We start from the raw sequence: 27,152 nt of genomic DNA on the forward strand, positions 1-27,152 counted from the left end.
ACTGTCTCAGCTGGATTTGCTTCCACAAGAGAAAAGAGATTTGCATAACATCAAAGAACAACAGAGCATCAGTGGGAAGAGAAACTACTGGAAAGCCAGCTGATCGCAGCAGCAAAGGGCATCGGTCACCTGGAGGGGACTCGAGGGTGGGAATCACAGGGCCCGGTCTGGCTTTGTGCAGTCAGTTTCTCTCTCGCTGGATTTCAGCTGCTTAACCCATAGCAGCGGTGTGACAACGACCCAAGTGCTCTGAATGGTGGGCTTGCTGGTCCAGCTTACAGGTAAGGCAAGGGCACTGAGCATATTCTAGGCTAGGGAGTCTGGGCCACCTCCAAACCTCTCCACGCAGCGAAGTGGCCACACAGGTCCCTGGCAGGGCTGCAGAGCTGATGACCAACATCAAGGTCTCAGCCCCCACAAGGCAATGTACAAAGGGCCACCTGGAGTCACTTCATCCCCAAAGCAACCCCCCTTCCAAGCAGCTGCAACCAGCATCTTACTTCTTGAGAAGTCGCAGAGATTCCCTGGAGCCCTGCTGTACACAAGGAGGGCACAGTGTGGCATGGAAAAGGGACCATCACTCACATAAAGGGACCAGGTGAAGGGACGCTATCATCACCTGGCCACACCAGGCCGCTCTCGATCTCCCCACAGCCACGTGGCAGCCCACGAACAGGAAGGTGCACTAACCATCGAATCCTCCAGCCTCACCCTCCGACTCACAGAGAAGTCTAGTCTCTCCCCCTACTGGTCTGTTGGTGTTTTTCCTATCCCTTCCCCGGAGAGCCCCTGCACATGGCGGTATTCAATGGCAGACTGGGCTCTGCTATTTCCCACTACCTAGCATTCAGAAAGCACCTAGAATTGTTCCTCTCCTTTCTTATAAATTTTAGTGATATTAAATTGATAAGGGAACACTTCCCTGAAAGAAAAAAAAGATGTATGTTTTTCTTTACAACGTGAAGAACCCATATTTTTTTGTTTTTCTTTTTATTTATTTTTAATTGAATTTATTGGGGTAATACTAGTTAACAAAATTATATAGGTTTCAGGTGCACAATTCTACAAAAGCCCTTAAGGTGTTTTTTTCTTTATATGTCTTTATTGATATTTTAGAGAGAGAGGAAGAGAGAAATGTGAGACAGAAACATTGATTGGTTGCCTCCCATATGCACCCCAACCGGGAACGAAGCCAAAGCCTGGGCAATGTGCTCAGACTGGGAATGGAACCGGCTACCTCTCAGTGCACGGTCAGTGCACGGCCATGACGACGCTCCAGCCAACTGAGCCACACTGGCTAGGCCACAGCCCATCATGTTTTTCAAGCTAGTGGTGAACAGTTCTAGTTTGGCATCCAGGTTCCAGAAGTCCAGACATAAGCATTGTGGATGTTTTTATTATCAAAAGTCAACCCCCTGGGCCTCTTGACATTGTGCACAGCACAAGTCATGTTTGCAAATATCTCCGTTTACTCTGGGGTTTAGATACCGCTACAAACTTGGCAACGTACCTCATTTTATAATTAGTCATTGTTAATTCTAATTTATTTGATTGCTGAAACAACTGCATTTGGGAGATTAAGGAGGCAGCTTGCACTCCCAGCCAACACTTAGATCATGGTCTATCTTTTTAAAGCCAGTTTTTTTTAGGCTAGAAGCCAATCCAAAATCCCAAACTCTTTTGGGGACCCTGTAAACTGATACAGGATGCCCGACACCCTAAATGACACTCAATACCCTAAGACCTCTCTCTAAACCACACAGACAGTAATAAAACACACAACTGATCTCTACATTATTTTAAAGTTCTATTAATATGAATAGTAGTTTTGTTAAATGAAGCAAATTCCTACGGTCCTAAAAGCTAAAAAGTGAAGTAGAATAAATGGTACAAATGAACATTTGCCATTATTGAGACTTCGCTATGTGTTCAGTGCTAAGCACTTGGCACATACTACTTCACTTAATCCCCGCAATCTATACTAATAAAAGAATAATATGCTAATTAGACCGGGAGACCTTCTGGACGTCCGTCCAGACAAAGCCATGATGGCAGGGCCAAGGCAGAGGCAGTTAGGGGCAATCAGGCCAGGAGGGGAGGGCAGTTGGGGGCGAGCAGGCTGGCAAGAGAGGGCAGTTGGAGGCAATCAGGCTGGCAAGGGGGGCAGTTGTGGGCGAGAAGGCCGGTGGGGGGCAGTTGGGGGTGAGCAGGCCAGCAGGAAGAGTGTTATGGGTGATCAGGCAGGCAGGCAGGCAGGTGAGCAGTTAGGAGCCAGCAGTCCCAGATTGTGAGAGGGATGTCCCAGATTGGAGAGGGTGCAGGCTGGGCTGAGGGACACCCCCCTGTGCACGAATTTTGTGCACCGGGCCACTAGTAACTTCATAAGTAGATGTAATTTTTCTCTCAGCAAACTAAGTTCAGGGCAGATGAATAACTTGCTCAAGTCCACACATCCAGTAAGCAGCAGAACCAGGATTTGAACCCAGGTACGCCTGACCCCAAAGTCTTGCTTTGAGGCCTGTGTCAATTGTCTAGCACATGTAAGAAAAAATAAGTTCAGCCCAACCAATGCTATCAGATAAGCTTAAGCCATGGACCATGGAACAGAGCTGGATGCTACGGGAGAGAAACAAAGAGGAAAATGAGCATGTGCATACACATAGACACACACACATACACACATACACACACACACACACACACACACACAGCAGCAGCAAGAACAGAGAATGCTACTAAAACTCAGACCCTTTAGCAGTGATGTCCCCTGCAAGGATGGCTCTGAGTGACATGATCAGAATTTTTGAACCAGGCAGAGACGAAGGGATGTTCAGTAAAGCACTGTTTACACATTATGTGTATGTGTGTGGGGCAGGGGGGGAGGGGGGACGATCTGGCATCAATCTTTGTGCCCAACATTGAGGAAAGGTGACATAAGTTACACCATATCCATGTGGTGAAATGTTTTATAGCCAGAAAGCACATCATTTTGAAGAATAATAAATGAAATGGGGGCATGTCCATGCCAGAAAGTTAGAGGGAGAGAGGACAAAATAATGTCATATCTATAGTTCGATTCTAATTTTAAGCAGCCTAGAAGAAATGCTGCAGAACATTAAAGCAGTTATTTTTGCACTGTAAGGTGAGAAATAATTTTTTCTTATTGTATTATTCAGTACTTTCCAATTTTTCAAAGAATAGGACGAATTTTATTTTGTAGGAAAAAGAATTATTTTAAGTGGTCCCTACACTGCCCAAATCCACTCCAAATGTCTTGCCATTATAAAATAGTTGGTACAGCATGATCCCATTTATGTAAAGTAAATATGTATGTATATATATATATATATATATATATATATATATATATATATATATGTAAACATATTCAAAGGGGAAAATGTCTGGAAGAAATACACCAAAATATTAACAATGATCAGGCCAGAATAGCAGTTGTTTTTATTTGTATTTCCAAGAATGTCCACAATAAATAGACAACACTTGGCAATTTAAAATGCTATAGTTTATCACTGTTTTATTTCATCCAGCATTTATGGTTGAACACTACAGTGAAAGGAAATTCCTGTCTCTGCCAGCTTTTGAAGCCCTGTGGTCACACAAAGAATGTGCACCTATAGTGATGACCCTGGCATTTCTATGACCTACACAATTGGGCCTGGTCTAGGGCCTTCTTCAGTCCTGGAAAGAAAACCAACCAGGGAAAAATAATCTGGTCAGAGCCCAGCAGGGCTGCTGGTGTGACCAATGCATCAACCTTGCCCCCTACCTCGAGGAATAGAAAGAAATTCCAGAGCACAGGAATCTAGTCAGGACCCTACCTTTTGCGGCACCTGGAGGGCCAGTGTTAGCGAGTTACTCCTTTACCACTCAGGGTTGCTGTACTTGTGCGCACTCTGCCAGAGGGTTGCGTTGTATGTCACTAACCAGCACAATCATTTCACATGTACAACCTGACAGGTGCAGGCCATGCTAGAAAGAAGGTGAGGTGTGGTGGTTAAGACACTGGAATCAAAGTGGGAGACCTGGCTCTATCACCTTCTAGCCAAGTGACTTTGGCAAAGTTAATTAACAGTCTCTATGCCTCAGTTTACTTCTTCAGTTAACTCTGTATAATCACAGAGGAGCTTGCTCACAGGGCTGTTGTGAAGATTAAATAAGCTCATATGTATTAGGTGTTTTAAATGCCATCTGGCTTGTGGTAAATGTTCAACAAGCATCAGGGTGTTGTTATCATCATCATCATCATCATCATCATCATCATCATCGTCATCACAAGGCTTTGTCCTAGGAAGCTTTGAGGAAAACAAAAATGAAAGGGATAGGAGGGCCTCAAAGAGCTTGTGGAGCTGAGGAGAAGAGTCAATGGTGGTACCAGAGTGATTAGAAGCCAAGGTCATCTATGATGAGCACAGAGAGGTGCAAAAGGCAGAGGAAGACAGAGACCGGGAAAGGCTTCCTGAAGGCCGCAGCAGCTGCGGGCCCAGCACTGAGCACCCGCCAAGCAGGAGCTCAAAACCGTTTGATGAGTTAGAGAACCAGGCACAAGGACTGAGAAGTCTACAGGCAGCTCTGGGGGTGAGAGGGGACATTAGGGCAGTAGGAACAAGAGAAGCAAAGGCTGAGAAGAAAGTATGGGATGAGCTTTGAGACCTAGATTCAGGCAAGGAGCTGAAGCACAGGCTCAGGTGAGGGTGGAGCTGGGCTAGAATAGGTGAGGAAGCATCACAAAGGATCCAGGGTCCCTTCTGCTACCTCTATATCATATAATTCCTGCTTTCCCCCCCAGTCTCAGCTAAAACTCACCCCCTCTGCAAAGCCTCCTCTGACCCTGCACCAGAGCAGGTTACCACAGGGAGACTTGCATGCATTAGTCTAATTCTCTGAGAAATGCCTGATTCTTGCAGGAGGCGGTAATCTCCATGGGAGTGTGGACTGCATCTTATTCTGCCTGCTTGTCTGTAAGCCCCCAGAGCCTAACATTACACCTGGAATGGAATAGCAAGACGCAAAAATGTTTGTTGAATGAGAAATGAATGAATGATGAGTAAATGAAAGACATCGTCAAGTGCACACTGTTTTCTTGTGCTCCTGCCTGGGCCCAACACAGTCTGAGGCAGCGATATTCCCACTGGAAATGCCCTCCCCTGCCCCTTCATGTGAAGTGGAGAAATGGAAAAAGAAACATGCTATTGATGTATTTTGACATCCTGGACTAATACCTGCTACACAAGAAGCAAAGTAATAATAGCCATCATCTCTCCGATCTATACTGCACTATTCAAGGGCTTAATTCAAGGACTTTTTTAAAAGAACAGAAAGTGCTCCTCTTCACACTCCAGCCCTTCTGCTGCTCCCTCTCGTCCTCACTTAACCCCGTAGTCTTGCCTGCAAAACAGACCTGAGAAAGACGAGACGCAGTGACACTCCATAGTCCATTGCACTCGGAGTCGGAGGGATTCTGCAGTGAGCAGGGAGGTTTAAATCTCCATTGCAATATGCAGGAGAAAGATGGCATACACACGAGGGTCAATGGGAAAGTTCTCCTCTACCAAGTCCCAGAAAAGGCACCTTGAGCCCTGGCTGGTTTGGCTCAGTGGATAGAGCGTCAGCCTGTGGACTGAAGGGTCCTGGATTTGATTCCAGTCAAGGGCACATGCCCAGGTGTGGGCTCGATCCCCAGTAGTAGGGGGGCATGCAGGAGAAAGCCAATCAATGATTCTCATCATTGATGTTTCTATCTCTCCTCTCTCTGAAATCAATAAAAATATTTTTTTTTTTTAAAAAAAAAAAAGGGCACCTCGAATGCGGCCTTGATGGGAACGGGCTATTTCAGCATCCTGGTGGGACTCTGTGATTCAGAACACAGGAGCTTTTCAGAGCTTTTCTCCAAGAGAGAAAGCTGCCCTAGCCAGTTTGGCTCAGTGGATAGAGCTTCGGCCTGCAGACTGAAAAGTCCCGAGTTCAATTCTGGTCAAGAGCACATACCTCGGTTGCAGGCTCAATTCCTGGCCCTGGTCGGGGTGGGTGCAGGAGGCAACCAATTGGTGTGTCTCTCTCACATTGGTATTTCTCTCTCTGTGTCTCTCCCCCTCTCTTCCACTCTCTCCAAAAATCAGTGGGAAAATATCCTTGGGTGAGAATTAACAGAAAGAATTTAAAAAAAGCTAAAGCTTACCAGAATGAAAACTGACCAAATAATTAGTTTCTAAATAATCATAAAGCTACATCTAACATGACCCACCTTCTCCCAATGTCATCCTGGAAAATGTGCATGCACAGTGTGCACGTTCACACACACACACACACTTAACCCTCAGATCACAGGGACAGATGGTATTCCTCCTAGGAATTTTGGTAGCATTAGCATTAAAGAGGGGAGCCAACAAGCCCCCACTAGTTGATGGCCATGGCTGAGGACCAAGCAGACCTGGCATGAATCTCTGTTCTGTCCTTTATAATCTGGCCGACCTCTCTGGGCCTCAGTTTTCTCAGCCTCTGAAGTTCCTTCATTTGCTGCGCTCATTCACTCATTCCACAAATATTTACTGACAGGGATTATTATGGAAGCCAAAAATAAAGCAATGAGCAAGCAAAGGTCTTGCTCTAGGGGGGCTGACATCCTCTGGATAGGGCAATACCTCAGAGGGCAGGTGCATAACGTAATGGTAAGAATTAAAACAATGATGCTGCCATTCCCTGAATTCCTATGACGGCCAGACACTGAGCTAAATGTTATATTCATGTTCTAACGTCACCTTCACAACAATCCAGTGAGATGGGGATCACTTACAAAAGAGTAAAATGTGAAATAAGAATTTAAGCAGCTGTTCAAGGCTATATACCATCCACAGGATTCGAACCTACAGCCAGGTGCCAGCAGCTTAACCCTCGGCTCCACTGCTTAGGTCTGACTCCATCAGCTCGTGGTCTCGGGAGATACAGGCCCCCTTTCCTGAGCTGCTCTGGTTCCGTATCAGCCTTCCCTCCCCCGAGATTTCAGCTCCTCCCCGGCTCCAGCAGGAAAGAACACGGCACACTTGTTGAACAAATGCTGGCTTTTTTTTTTTTTTTCACTTTGGCAGTTTAAAGCAATTAACGTGATTTAGTCATGCATGTTATTAAGTCAACATTCAAGGGAGGGTGGATCAGGGGAAATGAATATATCAGGTTATATAAATACCAATTTACTCACTGTCTAAAATATCACAGAACTTCATCATATGTCAAATATTTTAGTCCCTTTTATTTTTGCCTTTTATATTCAGAGATGATTCCATTCCCCGACACAACTCTAAAAACAGGGCTTTTGGTACAACAGTCCCTGGGAAACAACATCAGCAAAAATGTAAAGGAGAATGTACGGAGAGGGGATGTCATCTCTGCCCCCTCCAACAATGGTGCGGCCCTGTTTTCTCTTGGCCATTCAGCTGCATCTGTCTTGTCTTCCCCAGAGTTGGTTCTGCTGTGAGTCACTGCCCCCACTACATTCCTGAGGTAGGGCCAGTAGTATCCCACCTCCCTCTACTCGAGCAGGAGCTGGTGCAGACACAGGCGAGGGCAGCAGATGTTGGCAGGACAGATGGCTACTGGCACTGAATGAAAAGAGTGCCAGCCATCTCCCTGTGGAGCAGACTGGGAACTGAGGCAGGGCCTGCCGCTCCCCTGGCTACGCTGAGGCAGCACTGAGGGCCCTTGGAGTTTGGTGAAGAGCAGGCTCAGGGAGAAGCCATGTCACAGCCAGAGCTGGAACCTAGACCCAGACTCCCAGGCAGGGCCTTGACCTCTCTAGCCCTGTGACCTCTGGTCCAGCCACATCACACCTAAATAACCAAAAAACACCTAGGACACCAAGCTCAGCAAACCCAGATCCAGATGTAAGAAAGTACATTCTTGGGAGGTGGGATAACCAAATTAATTTTCAGAAAACAAATGAATAGGAACATAATAGTCATATCTGCACCCAGGGGTGGTGTTCCTCCATCACTAGCTTCATAATCTCGGGCCCAGTTCCTCAAATGCAATGCTAGCATAGAATACTACTCATGGGCTAGTTGTAAGGATTAAATCAAAGGACCTCTTCATGCACTCGCACATTCACCAAACGCTCATAAGGCCTCTCCTTGGGCCCAGGTCCTGGGCATGCCAAGATGACCCTGGTCAGAGAAAGAGATGAGAAAACAAACTGCCCAGCAGGTACAATAACAAATGCCAGATGCAGTGGACACAGTAATAGGAAGTGGCCAATAGAACACAGATGTAAAAACTCTCTGTAAATTCTGTAACTGCTAAGTATAATATCAGAAGTTTTGAAGACCACAGCTCACCTTGTACTTCCCAACCTTCCCTCTTCCACTCTCCTCCCTTTCTCTCACACTTCCTCCCATAGCTCCCCATTGTGCCATCCCCATATTGTCCACATAGGAGCCCAGTGGTAACATTTAGGACCAACTAAGGTAGCTGCTGGCAGCAGGAAGAGAGAAGTAAATGCAAACACAGGTTAAGCAAAGAGGCTCACAGCCACATAGCTCTGAGTTCAAGAACCAACGTATTAGCTATGTGACCTTGAGTTAGCGTCCTCCCTGAACCTAAGTGTTCTCATCTACAAAATGGGGCATCAGAGCACCTCTCTCTTGGGATTGTTGAGAAGGTGAAATACAATTTATATAGAGAACCTACATTGTGACTGGCTGGTAAATGTTAGCTATTACCACCTAGCATTATAATCGGGGGAAACACAGCGTTAGTCTCAAAGAGCAATGCTGTAGTTCCCAGAATAAAATTGAACCAACCTATAATCTACCCTAGTAACATTTACAGCACTTTTTTTCTTAGCACATTTATTAGTTTGTGAGATCAATTTACTGTTCACAGTTAGCCTTCTAAAATGAATAGAACAGAACAGAACAACACAACAGAATAGTAAAAAGGAGTATAATCATATAGAACAGACCAGACTACACTACAGAGAGTAAGGCTAAGTAATGTTCCATAAAACTTGTGTTTCACATGTGAAGTTGTGTGCAGTGGGTTGCAATGAACCACATATTTCTTACTGTGAGCCATGGTCAAAAAAGTTTAAAAGCCACTGACGTGGGGGGAAAAATGCAGTTTTGTGCCCAACAGACCCCTGGGAGAGCAATTCTTGTACTAGGCAGATCAGGAGCAGCCTTCTATGGGAAGCAGATGACGTCTGTCATACTAACCCTTTTTTGTTAAAGGGTTAGTAACCACAGGTCCCTCTCACCTGTTTGGTGAGAAGAAAAACCATCGGTGACAGGTCAACAAATTCCTCTCCATCTCACAAATTGGAGAATGGCCACTTCAAGTCTGCTCAGTGATTTCTAAATAAACTGCTTCAACAATCAGACATGCTCCTGGGTACCTTCTGACTTAGACACAAAATGCCTGACTTGTTCCAAAGCTCCATTCACTCCAGGTACACCGAGGAAGGCTGCATCCAGGGCCAGCATCAGGCTGGGGTCAGAGGCCGAACAGCCACAGCCTCTGGCCCAGAACAACACAGACTTCACACACAGATACTTAAGCAAACCATGATGGGAAGGTGTGTGCTCACTTCCCCCCAGCAGAAAAGACAGGGAATGAGTGGGTCTCCTTAGGGCAAGCCAGCAGCCTTCCCAACAATCAGAAATAAGCAACATTTCTAAGCCTGGTCCATGGACCACCAGCATCAGAATCACCTAGTTTGTTAGAATGCAGGTTCCTGGGCCCTGGGCCAAGCTTACTGAGTCTGAATCTCCTGGGGTAGGACCCTGGAATAATGCATTTTAGCCAGCTCCCTGCGTGATATTTCTGATGCTAAAGTCTGACATCCTCCAGAGTCAGGCTCAAGCCCCCGACAAGGGCAATAGGGAGGGTAGTGTAGACCGCAAGAACAGCACGGCCAAGGCATGGAGGCGTGGCACGGCCTGGTGTGTTTGGGGACTGTGAGCAGTGTGCTGTCCCCGAGGCATGCCGGGTGAGGATGGGAAAGGTAGCCATAACAGCAAAGGGATTTTGGTACCCAACACGCTCTGCGCGCCTCATTGAGTATTCAATAGGTATCTGGTGAAGCAGGAAGAAAAGGAGGGGAGGAAGGAAGAAAATATTTCCAACATTAGGTTATAGATCTGTGAAGATGGCTAAAGATTTTCCCAAACCATAATATTCTATCCCAAATGAAGCATTTGGTCATTTGAACCTCTATTGTGCAAAAGGAGAAAGTTGAGGACTCAGGTTTCCAGATGGTTATCAGCACTTAATAAACATTTGACTAATTGTTCTGTCTTCTACTTGCTTCCCATATGCAGGTAGTATTAATAAGGAGAATGTTCCCCGATGACACACTGGGACAAATATTTTGGCTGTTAAAAAGAGATACATTGGGGAAACATTTTCTATAGGTAAAAGTCCGGCTTAAAGAGATTTAATCCCAGGAAAGGTTGCAAACCAATTTCTCCTGCAGTCCAGCATGGGAGCTTTGAAAGGTGTGAGACAAGAGCAGAGCGACAGGGGCTGCCTCTCTCTGTCCTCTGACATGGTGCCTTCCTTCCCTCTGTGGGCTCAATGCAGGACCCCGGCTAGCCTTCCCTATTCACTATGACACCTGGGCCAGGCCACCGAGTCTCCCAACCCACAGGGGAGGGGCTGGTTCTCAGGACGATCTTCTTCAGCCCTGAGGTCTCTCATTCCCATTCCCGTCTGAGTGAGTAGCCAGGCGCAGCAGGAAGGCAGACATGAGCATAGGATTCTGGTCACTGCAAGGCCACAGGGCAAATTCCAGTTGTTATATGACCCGAGGTGCTCCGCAGAGCAAAGGTCATCCTGGAAGCCTCCCAGACCCCATAGAATAACGTCCCAGGGAGGAGATGGATGCAGGAACCCTCCAGAAGCCTCCACACCCCATACTCTGTTGGGTCTGACACTGGGAGAAAGGAGGGCTGGAGCTAAACATCTTTTGGCAAAACTGCCCCCCCATTAAATTCATATAATTTAATTCCCATTTTGCAGACAGCTGCTCCCCCTCATCTTGGAGGGGCTGTGCTTGGTGCAGGCTTTAGGCAGCTCCTGGGACTAGGCCTGGGGGAGAGAGCAGGCAATTGCACCTGCAGGACGCAAATGCAAATGCGAATCACACAGCCTGGATTTATGGCCTCTCCCAAGGTCTCCTCCTACACGGAGGTGCCGGGCACAGCCATGTAGGGTGCAGCCAGGATGCGGTCCAGAAGTGGGTAGCGCTGCTCTGTGGATGCTGCAGGTACGTGCAACAGACGAAGAAGCAGCTCTGATTGCCTGCAACGCACACACTCAGAAACCCAGTCCCAGTGATGTGAAAAATAAATAAACAAACAAATATAAAATCAAAGGAAGCCACACTAAGAAGGTGAAATCATGCTCAGCAAACAATGTGCAACATCTTGAAGCAGGCAGGGCCTCAGAGAAGGCCAGGTAACGGCCCTACATGAAGGTGACGGGGACAGAAATAAAATCCACGTTCCTCCGGAATGTCACTGGGAATGTGGCAATGGCGCACTCCATGGAATTAGCTGCAGCAGCTTCCTAATTGCCTGTGCAGAGTTGCCTCCCCCAGGTTGATGGTGGCGGCTGCGCGGCCCCATCAGTCTCGCTTGGTGCTCTGCGTGCACCCGCCCAGCACTGCGGTGCTCCCGTAGCAGCTGCCGGGCTTGGTGCTGCGGAGGCACCGGGACCCCTCAGCCTGGCTGGGAGGCTTCTGGGGGAGACCTGGCCGTGTTTTCAGGGTGCTGACTGAGATGGGCTGGGATGCTCCTGGGACGAGAGGAGGCTGCAGGCCGGGAGAAGTGAGCACCAGCTGGCTAGGCTGTCTAGCAGCCCCTGCTGGCACCCAGGGCTGTGGGTGAGGAACAGGCTCGCAGGGCTTCAAAGCTGGATTGCTGTAGCTGGGAGGCAGTCCCCTACTTCTGGTGGCATCCACGCCTGATGCTAGCGACCCATAAAACCCAACATTGGAGATTAAATGAAGAAAGGGATGTGAAGGACCTTGTTCTTGGCCTGTGCTCAATAGCTTTCTTATTCTCATGACTAGCGTGTGAGCACCGGGAAAAGGCTCCCCTCTGCCCTTCCCTTGTTCATCTGTACATTGACGTATTCACAACAGCCCCTCAAGCCCACCCCGAAGACAGCTCTGTGCCACATGCCAAAAAGGACCCTCTCCTCCCCAAAAGAACAAGCCTGCCCCCCGGGAATTTAAGGTCTCGCTTACCTGCCTCCTTCTCAACACCCCCCACAGAGAGAGATTAAGGGGTCCTCAGGATATCATACATCCCCAGACCTGCCTAGGGTATGGACAGATCTGCCAGACTCATTCCATGCAAAATAAAACTGACCCTGGTGAGTCCAAGGGCTGTGGCCTTCAAGCTAGCTGTCACTCATGCAGAAAAACAGAACTGTAGCATCCCAGAGGGAAATAAAAAAATGAGCATCATTCAACATTCAGGACGGAGAGACAAAGAATGGGAATAACAAGGACCAAGGAATTAAAATTTACGAAGTACTTTCTGAATGTCCAGCTCTGTGCTAAGACTGTTACATGTCAACAAAGCGAATCCTCACCGTGACCCCATTTGACAGATAAGGGACCTGAGGCCTGGTTGAATAGAAGCTAAGCTGGATCTCAAAGCCAGATCAGTCTTGTCCCAAGGTCCCAGAGCCCACGCTGGCTCTTCCACAGAACCATCCATTACCATAATGGGGAATGCACAAAAGGAAATTTAACTAAATTCAATGAGCTTCTCAGAAAGGCTTCTAAGAGTCAGACCTAATGAGCTGAAATCAAAAGATCAGTAGCATCATTTTATTGTAATAAAAGAGAGAACTGTAAAAAGCTAGAGGGCTTACTGGGCCCTCCCCTCGGTCCAGCCGTTGCCCTTTTAATTCTGCATTATGAAAGCAAATGACTATGTACCCAAACATTTAAGAATTCAGTTGGGGAAAGGATTAGAGCAGGAGCAAGCCTCCAACAATGAGCCAACACCAGGCTGTAAGGAAAGCTCAGGGAAAAAGCTGGTCCTGGGAGGTATCCAGGTGCCCTTCCTCAGACCCCGGCCCAGGTGCCCAGGATTCACATGACCCAGGCTCCAAACCTGCCTCTGCCACCAGGAGTGATGTAGCCTGAGGCAAAGTCACGCTGTCTGTCTCCATTTCTGCACTTCTATAATGCAACCTCAGCCGGCTGGTGTGGCTCAGTGGGTTAGAGTGTTGGCCTGCACACAGGAAGGTAGCTGGTTTGATTTCCAGTCAGGGCGTGTCATGAACCTGAGTTGCAGGTTCAATCCCAGCCCCAGTCAGGATGCAAGTGGAGGCCACCAATCAATGTTTCTCTCTCACATGGATGTTTGTTTCTCTCTTTCCCTTTCTCTCTTTCTCCTTCCCTCCCTTTCACTCTCTCTCTCAAATCAATGGAAAAAAATATCCTCGAGTGAGGATAAACAAATAAAAGAAAATGCAACCTCAGAAGTAGTTGTGAGGAATCAAATGAAATAGTACAAATAAAGTACATGGCACAAAATACGAAGTACCTGCATCATTTTTAGGATTACTGCTTAAGGAGCACTGATGGAGCTCTGTGCTGGGCAGTGTTAGTGGAGGTCACAAATGAGGCCTGTGGATGGCCTATTAGCTCTTCCCCACGTGAACAAATTGCTATCTTCAACAGCAACATGCCCTGGTACATGGCAGCAGCTACTGTGGAATAATAATCATAACAACAGTAACCAACAGTAACGATAGCCCACCTTTTCTAAACACTTCCTAGGAGCCACTCCTGGCTAAGCATCCTGTGTGCGGCTCCTCAGTCATACCTCTCCACTCCACCCTAGAAGTTAGCACTACTGTGCCCATTTGACAGGTGGGAACAGAGGTTCAGTAACTGACTTGTCAGGGTCAGATGACTAGTCAGCAGTAGCATCGGATTCAAACCCAGAATAGTCTGACTCTGACCCAGACTCTCACCCCTTCACAGTTCTGCCCTCCAAGACCAACCACCTCTCTTTAAAGACTTTTAAAATCAATAAATTCTAATTTCTAACTTTACATATTTTTCCTGTCATTCATAGGGTATTTGTTTCATGCAAAAAAAAAAAAACCTGAAAATCTTGCTGTTGAAGTAGGAAATCCAGCATGGGTCTGTAATTCTGACATTCCTGTTCTGAGAAATGTGCGCTGCTGGTTGTGTTTTGAAAAGGTTAGTGAGCTATGAGCCCTTTCCTGAGAGGATTACCTCTTATTTCAGGGTGACCAGATGACTCCTGATGTTCTGAAATACTTGAACTTGGACACAGACCCTGGGATTTTCAAGGGGTTACCAGTTTTTATCAACAAAAGGAAACAACCCATGTATATTAAAATACCCACACACATTCGCCCATGCACACACATACCCATGCACCTTTAAAGATTGCCTGACAGTGATCCCCTTGCAGTGTGCCCTCAGCCAGTGTGCAAAAGTGTAACATTCCAAAAGAAGCCCAGACCAGCACTGAGGAAAGAACATTCAAACTTCAGCATGACCATCCCAGAAGCCAGGCGACTACCATTTTTTGGTCAGTGGGGCAAAACCCTCTGCCTACCGAGCTGTTTGTACATGATGCGATTATATTGTGCTAACAGAAGTTTCCCTAATAATGGAAACTGGTAGGAAACTAAGAGCAAAGCTCTATGTTATGACTCGTGGCCAGACTTCCTACTTTCAATGGATTTATTGCCTCCCACACCTATTGTTCCTTCCTACAATATTTTTCCGCCTCTGCCTCAATGCAGCGCAATGGAAAAGGCAGTATGGATGGCGTAGGGACACAGCCAAAAGCCTGCCCAGTGTTTCTGACTCTCACCTTGCTTTGCAAATTACAATACAATGTTATAGCAGGAACAAACTTGAATCCCACAACTGGGCACTTTTACTGAGCGAGGGACAGGATGAGGAAATTTGGCGCGGGGGGGGGGGGGGGGGGCGGGCAGCGAAGAGGGGGGAGGCAAAAAGAATGTTGCCTTCTCAGGGACATAATAAATGTTGTTTGCCATTGTGCCCATCACATTAAGTGTGGGTGACACGTACTGCCTTAATTTTATGAACTCATCATGGGATCAAAGTGACTACAATTCCAGGCATCTCTTGTTCTTCATTAATAATGAAACAAGACTCTATAAATGAGAGAGTAGCTGGTGAGCTACAGCTTCCCATGTGCCACGTATCATTCTAAACTCTTCATGTGTTATATCATTTAATCCTCCCAGAGCCCTCTGACACAGGGGCTTTCATTATTAGCTCTGTTTTGCTGATGAGGAAACCAAGGTAAAAATGGTGCAGCCTCGCTTTCTTTCATTATTGACTTCTGACTTTTGGTGCTCATTAGAATGGCTTGATGCATAAATAACTTTTAAAAGTTAAGCGACTACAATAGCATCCCCTTCATGATTTCAAGATGCTGGTACCTATGTTTACACAAAGAGGGGTGGCAAGTGTCACTCAGTCAAACTCTTTAGGGAGATCAGCAGAGGACTGCAGATGCTCCAAGGCCAAAACACAACAACAGAACATGTCAAGGAAGCTCTGAAGAGGGAGCGGGGGGCAGAGCCAGCGGGAAGAACCAAGGAACATGGATGCCCTTCAGCGCCTCCTGATGACAGATGGTGGCCCGTGTGCAGTGCAGCATCTCCATCCCTGACTGGAGGAAAGACTCCCTGCCCCAGCGAGATGCCTGGTCCCCAGGCTGGCCTCTTCCACTGCTCCCCAGGAGCTAGGCGGGAGAAGTTCAGTGTCCCCCAAGGCCAGCAAGAAGAATTTTCACAGGAGGAAATGCCTGGCCTGCTGTCCTAGAGGATATCTGGATTAATGCATATCTGCAGTGGCTACTGTGTGCACTTTTACAGCAGGAAAAGCTGCTGGGTGCTCCAGGCTGTCCCTCTTGGCAGTGCAGCAGACACAGGCATTCCTCGGCCTGGCCTGCCGCCTACACAGCAGGGTGAGCCAGGGAGGAGTGACAGGAAGACCCTATGTGAAGGGTTTCTCTGGGCAACTCCCCGGCCCTCAGGGAGAAGTGTGCTGACCTCCAGAAGACTTAACATCTGGACAGAGGCTATGTCTGCTGCTGCCTCCTCCTACTCTGAAGTACTTGGTCTCACGGGGTCCTCCCCATCAAGTGCCAGGTGGGCTCACCTGCCTACACCCCAGCACCCAGCACTCACCCATTCATGCCCTTGCTTGCTAACTCAGTCCACATGTATGTGTGGAGCCAAGCCCCGTGAGTGCTCAATGGAGTTATCTGAAGAGCTGGTATTTGTGTCATGCAAACAATCATGACCTCAACAACTTGCTGGCATGAAGCACTTATGTGCCAGGCACTGTGCTAGATGCTCTGAATATTTTATTTTATTGAATCCTCACCACAGCCTGTAAGGTAAAAGGTATTGATCTCCTTTCACATTTGCAAGTACAAGTTCAGAAATGTTAAAATACAAGGTGACCCAGCTAGGAAATGGCAGATCTGGGACTTGTATCCAAGTTCTGACTCCAAGCCACGTCCTCTCAGCTGTTATCCTAGGCTCTAATTGTTTCTAAAGTAATTTCCCAGATGTTATCTCATGTAATCCTCCCAAACACCCAGGAGGTAGAGAAGTGCAGGTACATTCACATTTTTTCAAATGGGAACTGAGGTCAAAGAAGAGCACACAAAGAGGAGAGGCCACAACACTGTGGACTCTGCAAGCTCAGCCTGGTCACCTTGGGGAGGCTGCTTAACTTCTGAAGCCTCAGCTTCTAAATCCGTAAAATGAGGTGACTGGTAGTCCCTGCCTCCTTAGGTTGTTGGGGGAACTGGATGTCATGACATACGTAAAGTACTTATCACAGTACCTGGAATGCAGGGACGCCCAGCGAATGCTATTTTTATTATTTGACTAGAGGCCCGGTGCACGAAATTCATGCAAGGGGCTCGGCCCTCACAGCCCCAGCTTTGTCTAATAGGTCGTCTGGAAGGACGTCCAGAAGAACGTCCAGAAGGTGGTTTGGCTGCCCAGTCTAATTAACATTTATGCTTTTATTATTATAGGTTAAGATAAAATGCCTACAGAAAACATAAAAGGACGGATGCCATTACTCCTAGGCCAGTGACCTTACCTTTAACAACACTGTGTCTCCAAAAGATGTGTATCTCTGAAAATGCTCCATGTTCTCCAACTATTACAACAAAGACGAGCAAAGGATGCCCCCTAAACTGACTACAGCCAGGAACCTTAAATTAGACTGAGAAGACCAGTGACTCAGCAGGGGGGGAAGCAAAACTGTGGAAAGCCTCTCGCACAGAGGGTTTTCCCGGACCCAATGAGTCCTCATCTTGCTTTAATGCTCTATTATTATCTTGAAAGTCTTCATAATTTTTTAACAAAAGGTCTCATGTTTTCCTTTCACACTGGGCCCTGCAAATTATGTAGCTGGTCCTGGTCTAAGAAGATCCTAAGCTTCCAGCTGCTTACAAAATCTCAGATGCTGGACAAATGCACTCCTGGCGGACCGGGTCACTCGGTTCTGTCCTGGCTCCCTGGCGTGCTCCCTCAGGCCCTGCTCTCCAGCAGCACAGAGGACAAGAACAGTCCTCCTGTCAGCAGGCAGCATCTGGCACATTCTGTTATGAGCAGCATCCGTTCTTATTGGCACACACATGCACACACAAACTTAATAAGTATAATGGCAATGACATGTGCAAGCCCCGAATATCGACTGGCAGTGGCTTCACAAGAAATGGATAACCCAAGACCATCCACGGCCCTGCCCAGCTTGCCTGTCCAGGGCATTTACATGAATAGCAGCTCTTTTAACCTTGGGAGGGTACAGTTTTCCAATAGCAAATGCACAACGTGAAGAAATAGCCAACTATTTCTTGTCAGGAGATAATGATCTCCTTTCCAATTTGGCCTTGAAATGCTCACTAATAGTTTGGTTTCTGAGTTATTTTCATAATCTTGATTTGGGGTAACTGGGAAGCTATGCAACATATAAAGTTAATACACCCTATAAATGTAATGCCATAGTTAAACTGCCTTGGAATGAGCACCCAGAGAGTGTTGTTCAAAACAAGTGAAAACTGAAATGTTTGCCATTTACTAGTATTGAAAACATACTAGACCCTTTTCAAAGTTGTATTTGTAAAATAACTTTTTCCTGAAAAGCAGATGTGCTGGCTATGCAGGTAGAAATCCCCTAAAACAGATCAGCTATGCAGATGCCTAGTCTGCCAAGGGTGGGGTGTGGCCCAGGTAGAGGACTGTGTCAAAGAGGGGCGCTTAAGTCTGGCTTTACATTTCAGACACAACCCCCCTCCGTCTGCTGATCTCTAATGACTCAGAAAATCAAGGGACAGCAAGCACCCTCCTCTTCCTCTACCTCATTGTCTTCCCTTGAAGGAGAAGCTGACTTTAGTGGACCAAAGAGAGCTGATGAAGATTCTATGTGTTGCCAGGTATGAGGAACTTCTCTCATTGAATGATGCATAAAAGCATCACTCAAGATGAAACATAGGCCACGTGTCTCTTGTATAAAAATTACATTAAAATGTGGGGGGGGGGATCTCATATGCGAATTCATAGACTGACATTTATAACATCGATTTCATTTTTTTCTCAGTCTCAGCCATAGCAAACCTCTAAGTCACATCATAGTGTCCCAGGAACACACAACCTGTGGCTCCGGAGCCCGTTCCAACAAGCACTGTGAATGCAAAAGATGAGGGCGGTGCCTGAAATAAATGCCTCAGAGGTGCGTACTTGGATAAAGAAAAGGGCCACTAGTGGGCACCTGCAGTGGGAAATCTGGATAAATGACAGGCCTGAAGCAAAGGATCCCTGTGAGAATGCACGCTTCTCTAAGTAAGCCCAACACCGCAAACCATTCATTGACCAGCATAAGTGGGAGCATTAAACACCACATGAGGATCAATCAAAAACTGAAAAAGAAAAAGGCTGAACCCCAAACTTGCATTTATTTGAATACAATGGACCACCGGGTAGGTGCTCAGGGTAATGGTTTTATTCATCCTGATACACAGCTATGTCTTTATCACAGACTGGAAACATTAATTGTGCTCAACTGTGCCTGACAGATTTCATAATTATTAATTAGGTTGTTTGGTATTCATGTGTTTGCCTAACAGCACCCTGGTATTAGAATAAATAAGATAAAATACAATATAAAAGAAAACCAGTTTAATATCACCATAGTAATTGATCACAATTGATTAGCACGTGGAAATAAAAAGTTGAAGTTTGCCTCTGACAAGAGCACCATGCCCGTATTTTCATTTCCCTTATCTGACTAGCATGTGTAAATCTGAGCAAGAGGCTATAGCAGTTCCTAATGAGAGAAAAAGCAGAGCAGAAGTATACCTGACAGAAAAAAAATTTTTTGAGAAAAAAGAAAAAGAAATGAACAAAAGGGGCTCAAACCAAAACTGAGCAAAGCCATAAAAAAAGAACTTTCTCTGAACAGCAAGTGACCATGTACCAGTTTATAGATGCAAGTAGATACATGCATGGGGAAGATGCTCACACTGAATTTTAACTGGTTTACCCTGCCCTGCTAATGTCCTGACAATTGGGCTAATGACACCAATAAACTGCCCTCAAAGTTTGACAACTGTCATTTCCGCCCAGCTGGTGTGGTTAAGTATCGACCTATGAACCAGGAGGACACGGTTAGATTCCAGTTTGGGCACATGCCTGGGTTGTGGGCTCAATCCATAGTAGGGGGCATGCAGGAGGTAGTGGATGGATGTCTCTTTCCTTCTCTCTTCCTCTCTCTAAAAATGAATAAAAACATATATTTTTAAAAAGGAAAAGAAAACTGTCATTTCTGAGATTTCAAGACTTTAAAAAATAATCTGCCAGGGAAAAGTCCAGTAATTGAAGTGGTGCCGTGACTTAAAGCATCGGCAGCATCGGGTGAATGCATTAATCTTGCAGGATGACAAATAACTGTATTTATTCAACAAAAATTCTCAGCTAAGTGGTACCTCCCCCATAAAAGCAATCTGTAGGGCGAGCTTCAGGCTTCCTAAGGGCAGCAAACACTGCTCCCCAATTCCTGACTAGTGTCTACTCCTATTTAATTATTCAAAAGTCCATCGATTCCCACATTGATAAAAAAGTCATAATTATCAAAATGGCTTAAAGAGCTAGGCTTTTACTTTGCTGACTCTGCCCTGTGGAAAGAGACATCAAGTTTGTGTATTAAAGCCGCTCTCTCAATAAATAGTTGATAACACAAAAACCTAGTTGTACATTCCAGGAAGGGCTGCATGAGGCATCCAAGGTAAATGTCAATTCTTTCCCAGCATTAATGCCACAGACACACATTACCTATATTTCTGCTGTGTATTTATCAACACAATTCTGGAAAATGCAATTGGAACCCTTCATTCCCATGAACATGCATTCCCTGAATGCAGGACTAAATAGAATGAAACACCCAGCTCCTACCAAATTGTCCCCAAGGAGGATGAAATGAGAATCATGCCAGTTTAATGCCCTTTCTTGGAATGTTAGGGCTGGGGATCCCGGGAGTTTAACAGCCTAGGTTATCTGACCTACTAGAATGCCTCCCACTGAATCCCGGTATTAGTGGGGTAATGAAGCCATGCCTCTCCCAAAGAACCCAAACAAAGCACATTCTTTGGGGAAAATGAAGCGAGATGGAGGAGCTGAATCCTGGCATGAATATGTCAAATAGAAAAGTTAATTAAAGGGTGAAGTGAATCGAAACCCCTGCAGTATCTGCAGCTCAGGAAGGCAGCATCCAGGCACACAGCCACATACCAGCACCTTCCTTCCAGGGCCCGCTCTCCTAAACCACGGGAAAGCCTCTCAAGATTCACTCCAGCTCCAACATCCAAGCCCCACGTTCCCCCATTCTGTACTGAAAACACACAACTTTGCTAAAACATGGACTACTGCATTTTATAAACTAAAAAATTTCCTCTTTGTAAGGAACTAATAGATTGCTATTCCTGTGCTCAGCAAAGACAAAAAGGAGAAAAAAATGAAAAGTCTGGCAGTCAATACCTAATACATTATCATAAACTAAAGTAGCAAGAACCATGGTATGAAATATAGAAACAATTAATGAAATATTCTCCTTTTTAAAGCCACAACAATGAGGACATTATTAAATATGTGTATTTATGTTGAAGTCAGTGATAATTCTGCTACCTCCCATTAAATTACCTGATAAGAACCTATTACCAAAATGGCAGTTTTCCCTGTCTTCAAACACCTTAAAATAGATGGCCAATTATTACTTAACTTCTGTTCACAATAACTACTTTATAAAGTTTTTGCCTTAGTGCAAAAAGTCCTAAAGTCCCATGCTAAAAAATGAACATACTACATCAATCACAACATGAAGTGTCAATTAGAGAAACTACACAATAGAGTACATAAAATTATACACTGGCCTGCAGTATACCTCACTTAACTGAAATTCAAGTTTCAACGTCCATGCCTTAAACTTGTAATTACAGTCTATTATGCAACACAGCATTGTCACCTTTGAGTCCTCTTAATACAGTGTTAATGCATTTTTCAACCCAGTTTTCTCAGTCATTTTGAGAGTATCTTAACTGTTAAAGATGCAATGCTGCAATGGAAGGATGCATAGAGTTTTGACTTAGAGAAGTAATTTCTCATGCAAACGGCCAGAAACTTGAAAATAAAGAAGAGAAAGGCAACGGACTCCTTGCTTTTCCAAATGATGCTATGCCTCCCACACTCTGAGCACCTCAGGTTTTTTCTCATTCATCCTCTGAACTCTCTAAATCAATGTTCTTTGCTAATTATTAAAATAGTCATAGTTGGGGGCAATGGAATAAGACAGCCAAAAGATAACTGCAAAAATGCTGCCCAATGTGCATTATCTAATGTGCCCTGCCCATCATTCATGGAAGTACTTGCCTAGCAAGCCAAAGCCCTGGGTACCTCAGGACTCCATGGCGGGCGATTGCAATCCAAGAGCCAGAGCAGATACCCATCCTGGAACCTAATGCTAAGCAACACCTCACCTTCCTCGCATCAGATTACCAAATGGCAGGCAACAGCAAGAACTGACAACAAAGCCATAAACAGCTGGAAATAATTATACAATTGTCAAGCTGCAAACATGACAAAAGCAAAGCTGGGCTTGTGAATTCACTATCAGAAAGGATGCTGATGAGAAGGTAAGAGAAGCATTTTAACTGTTTCCAATTTGCTATTATAGAGAAGCCAATAATATGGTTGATGGGGTTTTGTGCAGTGTGTGAATGTGTGTGTGTGTGTGTGTGTGTGTGTGTGTGTTGTTCACTTCAGAGAGAAGAAAAATATATATTGCATGTGCTCCTACAAAATGTGAGAGAGAGGATATGTAAGCACAACCAAGAAAACAGTCACAGGCTCTGAAGTAGTGCTTTCAGAGTTAATACAACTCAACTACAACATGCAGATAAGAACTATTTCTTTAAAGTTATACAAATATTCTCTTATTTAAAAGCATAAGAAAAATACACAAACAATGTGATAGTCCAGAACTCTTCACATAACACATCTGACACATGGGCAAAACGCCAAGGCAGGGTACAGACTGGCCCAGAGTAAAAGAATACGAGCAAAAGAAGCAATTCTTAATAACTGAGAGGAGGTTCACAGGTATGTAAATTACCATCGTCCATAAGGGCACATCAGAGCCTCAAATTTTTATCAACTGCCTTTAATTCAATGAACTCCTTTCCCAAATAATGGAGTTGAGCAAACAATCTGCACAGTTTAAAAGAGTATGGCTATTGGCAATTTTTAAACCAGAATAACATTCTATTATGGGCTGGCATTTTATTACGATATTTAAATTTCATGTGACAAACTGTTTCATATACTGTCCCCAAAAATGCTACTCTCTGAAGCGGTATGCCATAAATAAAATACGTGCTTGGTTACCAGGCAGCATGCATAACACATATGTTACATTGGCCCAAAAAGCACATTTTAAAATGCTTAAAAGTTAACTTAACAATTTAAGCTGTTTGTACCCATTTTCAGAGCATTATCCCCTCAAGGCCAATTTTGTTTTCTATCTTTAAGAGAATACTTGGATTAATCCTGTTGATTTGTTAACTTGAAACTCTTTTAACCCCTCTAATCTCTCATTCCCAGACCTTTTTTTATTCTTTCTTTCTTTTCTTCTTAGAGAGGAGGGCAAAGGACCATATATCTCACAATGTAATTTTAAACATAATGCTGTCTGAATTAAAATTGATGCCGCTCCTGATAAAAGCCTAATAATCAATTCTCCATTCTCATTACTCTCCAGAATTATATGGACGCAGACCAATTTCTTAAGTTTGCGGACCACTCTCCTAGGTTATTACCCGGCAGTGCAGCTGAGTGGAAAGATAACCATATTCATTCTCCTTATCTGTAATGATGTAATGCATCCCAGCCCTGGGTCTGGATGATTGGGGAATAATGGGATTGTACAACTGCAGGGATGACAAACAATAGTACAGCGTCTCTCTCTGATCCACTGAACCCCAGGCTCACAGGCAGGCGAGGTGAAAGGCACCACCATGTAGGCACGGAGTCTGCACCTTGGATGAAGTTAGCATTTTTTGGCCGGAGGAGCATCTGCTCTGGCACTGAAGCAGCAGTACCGACACGGAGAGAAGAGCTGTGCAGAAGCACTGAGTTTCAGAGCCCCAGCCAGGACAGTGCCCGTGAGTATCCTGCTTTTCTTTGTGTTTAGAATCAAGTGTCATCTAAAAATAACCAGCCGGTAGGGAGAAGTCACCGCACAGGGCATTGCCAAGAAACCGGGGATCAGGGACACCTCTGCTAACTGATGCTACCAGGGGTTCACGTTTGTTTGGAAAACTAAAACTGCCTCCATTTTCTGTGCTGGAAAAATCCTCGCTTGCTTCCTGCCACCACAGAAACCTTACCTTTTGCAGAAGCTGGGAGCCGGAGTACTTAGCAGCAATGGATTTTATCTCCCCGCCGAAAGCCGAGGCCCAGAGCTTCACCCTGCAAGGGAAAAGGGCACAGGAACCAATGTAACACCCGTGTCACAGCCAACGCGCACGCACACGCACCCGCGAGCTGTGGCTGAAGAAGCCCGGAGAGAGACACTGGAGCTGGGGGGAATGAAAGAAAAAGCACCAAACTGCAGAGCGCGGCGTGGGAGGGGGCTCAGGGGGTCACACAGTTCAAAATGTGCAAAGTCTCCCAGGCTGTCTAAAAAGATCACCGGGTTTTACTTGAATAATTGCCGAGAACTTCCCCATCCCAAATGGGTATCACCTGGCCAATACTAGTCGGAAGAAGCCCACCCATCCCCCTCCCCAAAAAGAAGTGAAGGTAGCAACGATGGGGGTAAACAAACGGCCCGTGGAAGTTGGGTTCAGTAAACAGGCTTCAAAGTTGGCGCTGTCACTTGAGGTGAGCCTCCTCCAGGTCCCACACGCCAGCCCAGGGGTCGGGGCTGGAGGGTCCCACCCCAACCTCACCGCCCGCTCCGCTCTGCTCCTGGAAGGAGTGCAGGTGCGAGAGGCGAGGCCGACGCCAGCAAGACCTGCCGCCCGCACCTGCCGGCGCCCAAACTTGAGCACAGCGGGTCGCGGGTCCCCTCCCCGGGCGCGGGAGCTCACTTACACGGAGAGCGGGATCTGCTGCTCCGAGCGCACCGCGGCCCCCAGCGCGGCGTAGAGGAGCGCGGCGGCCAGGAGCGCCCGGGGCCCCCGGGAGGCGCGGCGCGGCCAGCCCGGCCCGGCCATACTGGGCTCCCTCCACGCGCGGCGGCGGCGACACGAGCGGCCGCGGGAGCTGCGCGGGGCGGCGGTGGGCTGCGCGCTGGGCTGCCTGCTCCGCGCTGCCCGCCTGCCTCGCGCGCCCAGCTCACTTGAGGAGCAGAAAAAGGAGCGGGCGGGGTGGGGAGAGGGCGGGGAGGAGGAGGGAGAGAGGTGGAGGGGGAGCAGGCGAGAAGGAGAAGGAGGAGGGAAGCGCGCCTCTCGCAGCGGCGGCCGCGGCCCCGCCTCGGCGGCCCCGGGGAGTCCGGCGGCCACGGAGGGCGGGTGGGAGGCGCCGCGCGGGCGGGGACTCGCCAACTCGGGTGTCCTTGGCCGCAGCGAGCGCGCCCTGCCCCGCCCCGCCCGGCCACTGCGGCCGCCGAGTTCCTCCAACTCCGCAGTCCGCCGCCGGGGCGCGCCTCGGGCCGGGCCGTCCACGCCGGGGCGGGTGGGGGCGCCGGAGGGAGGCCGAGGCGGACGCAGCGCCCTGCACTTCGTGGGTGACAGCTCCTAGCCGGCGCGCCGGGTCCGGGGCAGGGGCGGCGGGTCGGGGCCGCCGAGCCTAGCGATAGCGCGACCGCCACCCGGCCGCGCAGTTTTCCTGAAAGAAGGCGTTTGAAGAAGCAAAAGTCTGAGGAAGGAGCCGGGTCGCCCGCGGGCGTTGGTGTGGGGACGGGGACGGGGGTTCAGGGCTCCGGCGGGGGCAAGGCTACGCGGCCGCCCGCAGCGCTCCTGGGCCCGCAGCGCTGGCGGGGAAGGCGCGGAGGGCGGCGCGCGGCCGCGGTGCAGGGAACCGGCGCGGGGACCGGCGGGCCCGCAGCAGAGCCGCCTTGACGCGCCGAACCCGAACCCGGGCGAGGGCTTGCGAACAGCTGGCACTGGGATGGGCCAGGCCGGCGTCCGCAGGGCTGCGGGAGTGACGGGGCCGGGGTGTCGGGAGCGGGCAGGGTGCAAATTGGGCGCCAAGTCCTTCCGGACGGGCGGACTCCTTTGGTTTGGGAATGAAAGATCCCTCTGAGAGCCAGGGGCCCCCTTTCCCCACTTGGACCCCAGCCACCGGCGGAGGCTCACTGGGGCGGTCCGCAGAGGAAAGGCAAGGTGAAAGAAGTCGGGGTACCCCGGCGCCCTGAGAACCAGGCTTTCCCGAGGCCTCGGGACCCGGCTTTGGGGCCCCCTGACCCTCGCGCGAAGTCCGGGGCATGAGTGGGAACTTTGCGGAACCCTCGCGCCGACCCGCAGTCAGGACCGACCCTAGCGAGGCTGAGTGAGTCATCCTGGACCAGCCGCGCTCCAGACCTCGCGGGGTCTCCTGGCGGCCTAGGCACCAGGGCCCTCATTCTCCTGCTCCCGCCTGCCACCTCAGCACCCTCAGCTTTCAGGGAAGGAAGGGTGGGCTGTGGCTTCCGCCCGGTGGTGTCGTCGAGGATCCTGCCCAGCATTCCCTGGAAAAAGTTCCCCCAGCAGATGCTGGGCTTAATCTCAGAGTTGGCAGCGTGGGGACATGGGCCACTGAGCCCCCCCTCCCCCCGCCAGGTTCCCGTGGGCCCTTCCAGCTCCCACCTTGGGGCGCAGCGGGGGGAACAGGCCCCACCCAGGAAGCGCCAGGTGCGCCCTGCCCACGGGCAGTGTCTACAATCTCCACGGATGACTAACCGGTTATAATGAATTCTCCGCTTCTGTGCACACCTCCCATCTCTGGAAGCATGCTAGCAGTTCCAAATGAAGCCAAGTGCGCCTGACCCCAGGGCAAGCGGTAGGGATGGCTTTGCCGCTTAAACTGGGGGCTGGGAGAAAAGTAATTTTCCTGTCAGAACCCAGAAGTCTTTCCCCCGCAAATGAATAAATGAGTGAGTGAAAGACTCCAATCCGTTACCTATATGGTATCTACATAACACCCCTCATGCAATCCCTGATTTATCCAGTGATAAGATGGTAGGATATGCTCAGAGACCTGCCTTTACAGAGTTAATACACTAGAGACAGAGATGGGCTTTGCTCCAAAAACCACTGTGATAAATGCATAATCATAAACTTTGACAAGGGGTCAAACATAGCATATGACAAAATAGTACCTGTAGGAGTCATCCTATCATCCCTGTTCGCTGATGGGAAAATTGAGGCACAACAAAATAATACAGCTTAATCATATTTGAACAACTATTGGATTGCTAGACTATATTGAGAGTCACCTGGGCACCAAGGTCATGAGAACATTTTATAACGAAGTCATTATGGTCCACCAGCCTGACCCAGGCATTAAACTTCACAGGTAACTAGAGAGTAACCAGGAGAGGAGCCCTA

The 27,152-nt window shown here is 47.7% G+C and overlaps 1 protein-coding gene across 4 annotated transcripts in view; it reads right to left on the minus strand.

Annotated features, from left to right (window-relative positions):
* Positions 1–25,182, minus strand: part of CACNA2D3 (calcium voltage-gated channel auxiliary subunit alpha2delta 3) — an 860,181-nt gene extending 834,999 nt beyond the window's left edge. For 3 of the 4 annotated variants that reach the window (XR_013960934.1, XM_080675065.1, XM_080675066.1), the window contains exons 1-2: positions 24,718–25,094; positions 24,009–24,090 (exon numbers count right to left, since the gene is read on the minus strand). Coding sequence is in view for 3 of the 4 variants with exons in the window: in XM_080675065.1 (XP_080531191.1) it covers positions 24,009–24,090; positions 24,718–24,839 (204 nt within the window). In the remaining variant the exon portion in view is untranslated. Of the gene's footprint in view, positions 1–24,008; positions 24,091–24,717 lie in introns of all 4 variants that reach the window. The other variant, XM_080675067.1, reaches the window with a different exon arrangement.
* Between the last annotated feature and the right edge of the window lie 1,970 nt (positions 25,183–27,152).

Source organism: Plecotus auritus (genome assembly GCF_963455305.1).
Source record: "Plecotus auritus genome assembly, chromosome: 6".
NCBI lineage: Eukaryota > Metazoa > Chordata > Mammalia > Chiroptera > Vespertilionidae > Plecotus > Plecotus auritus.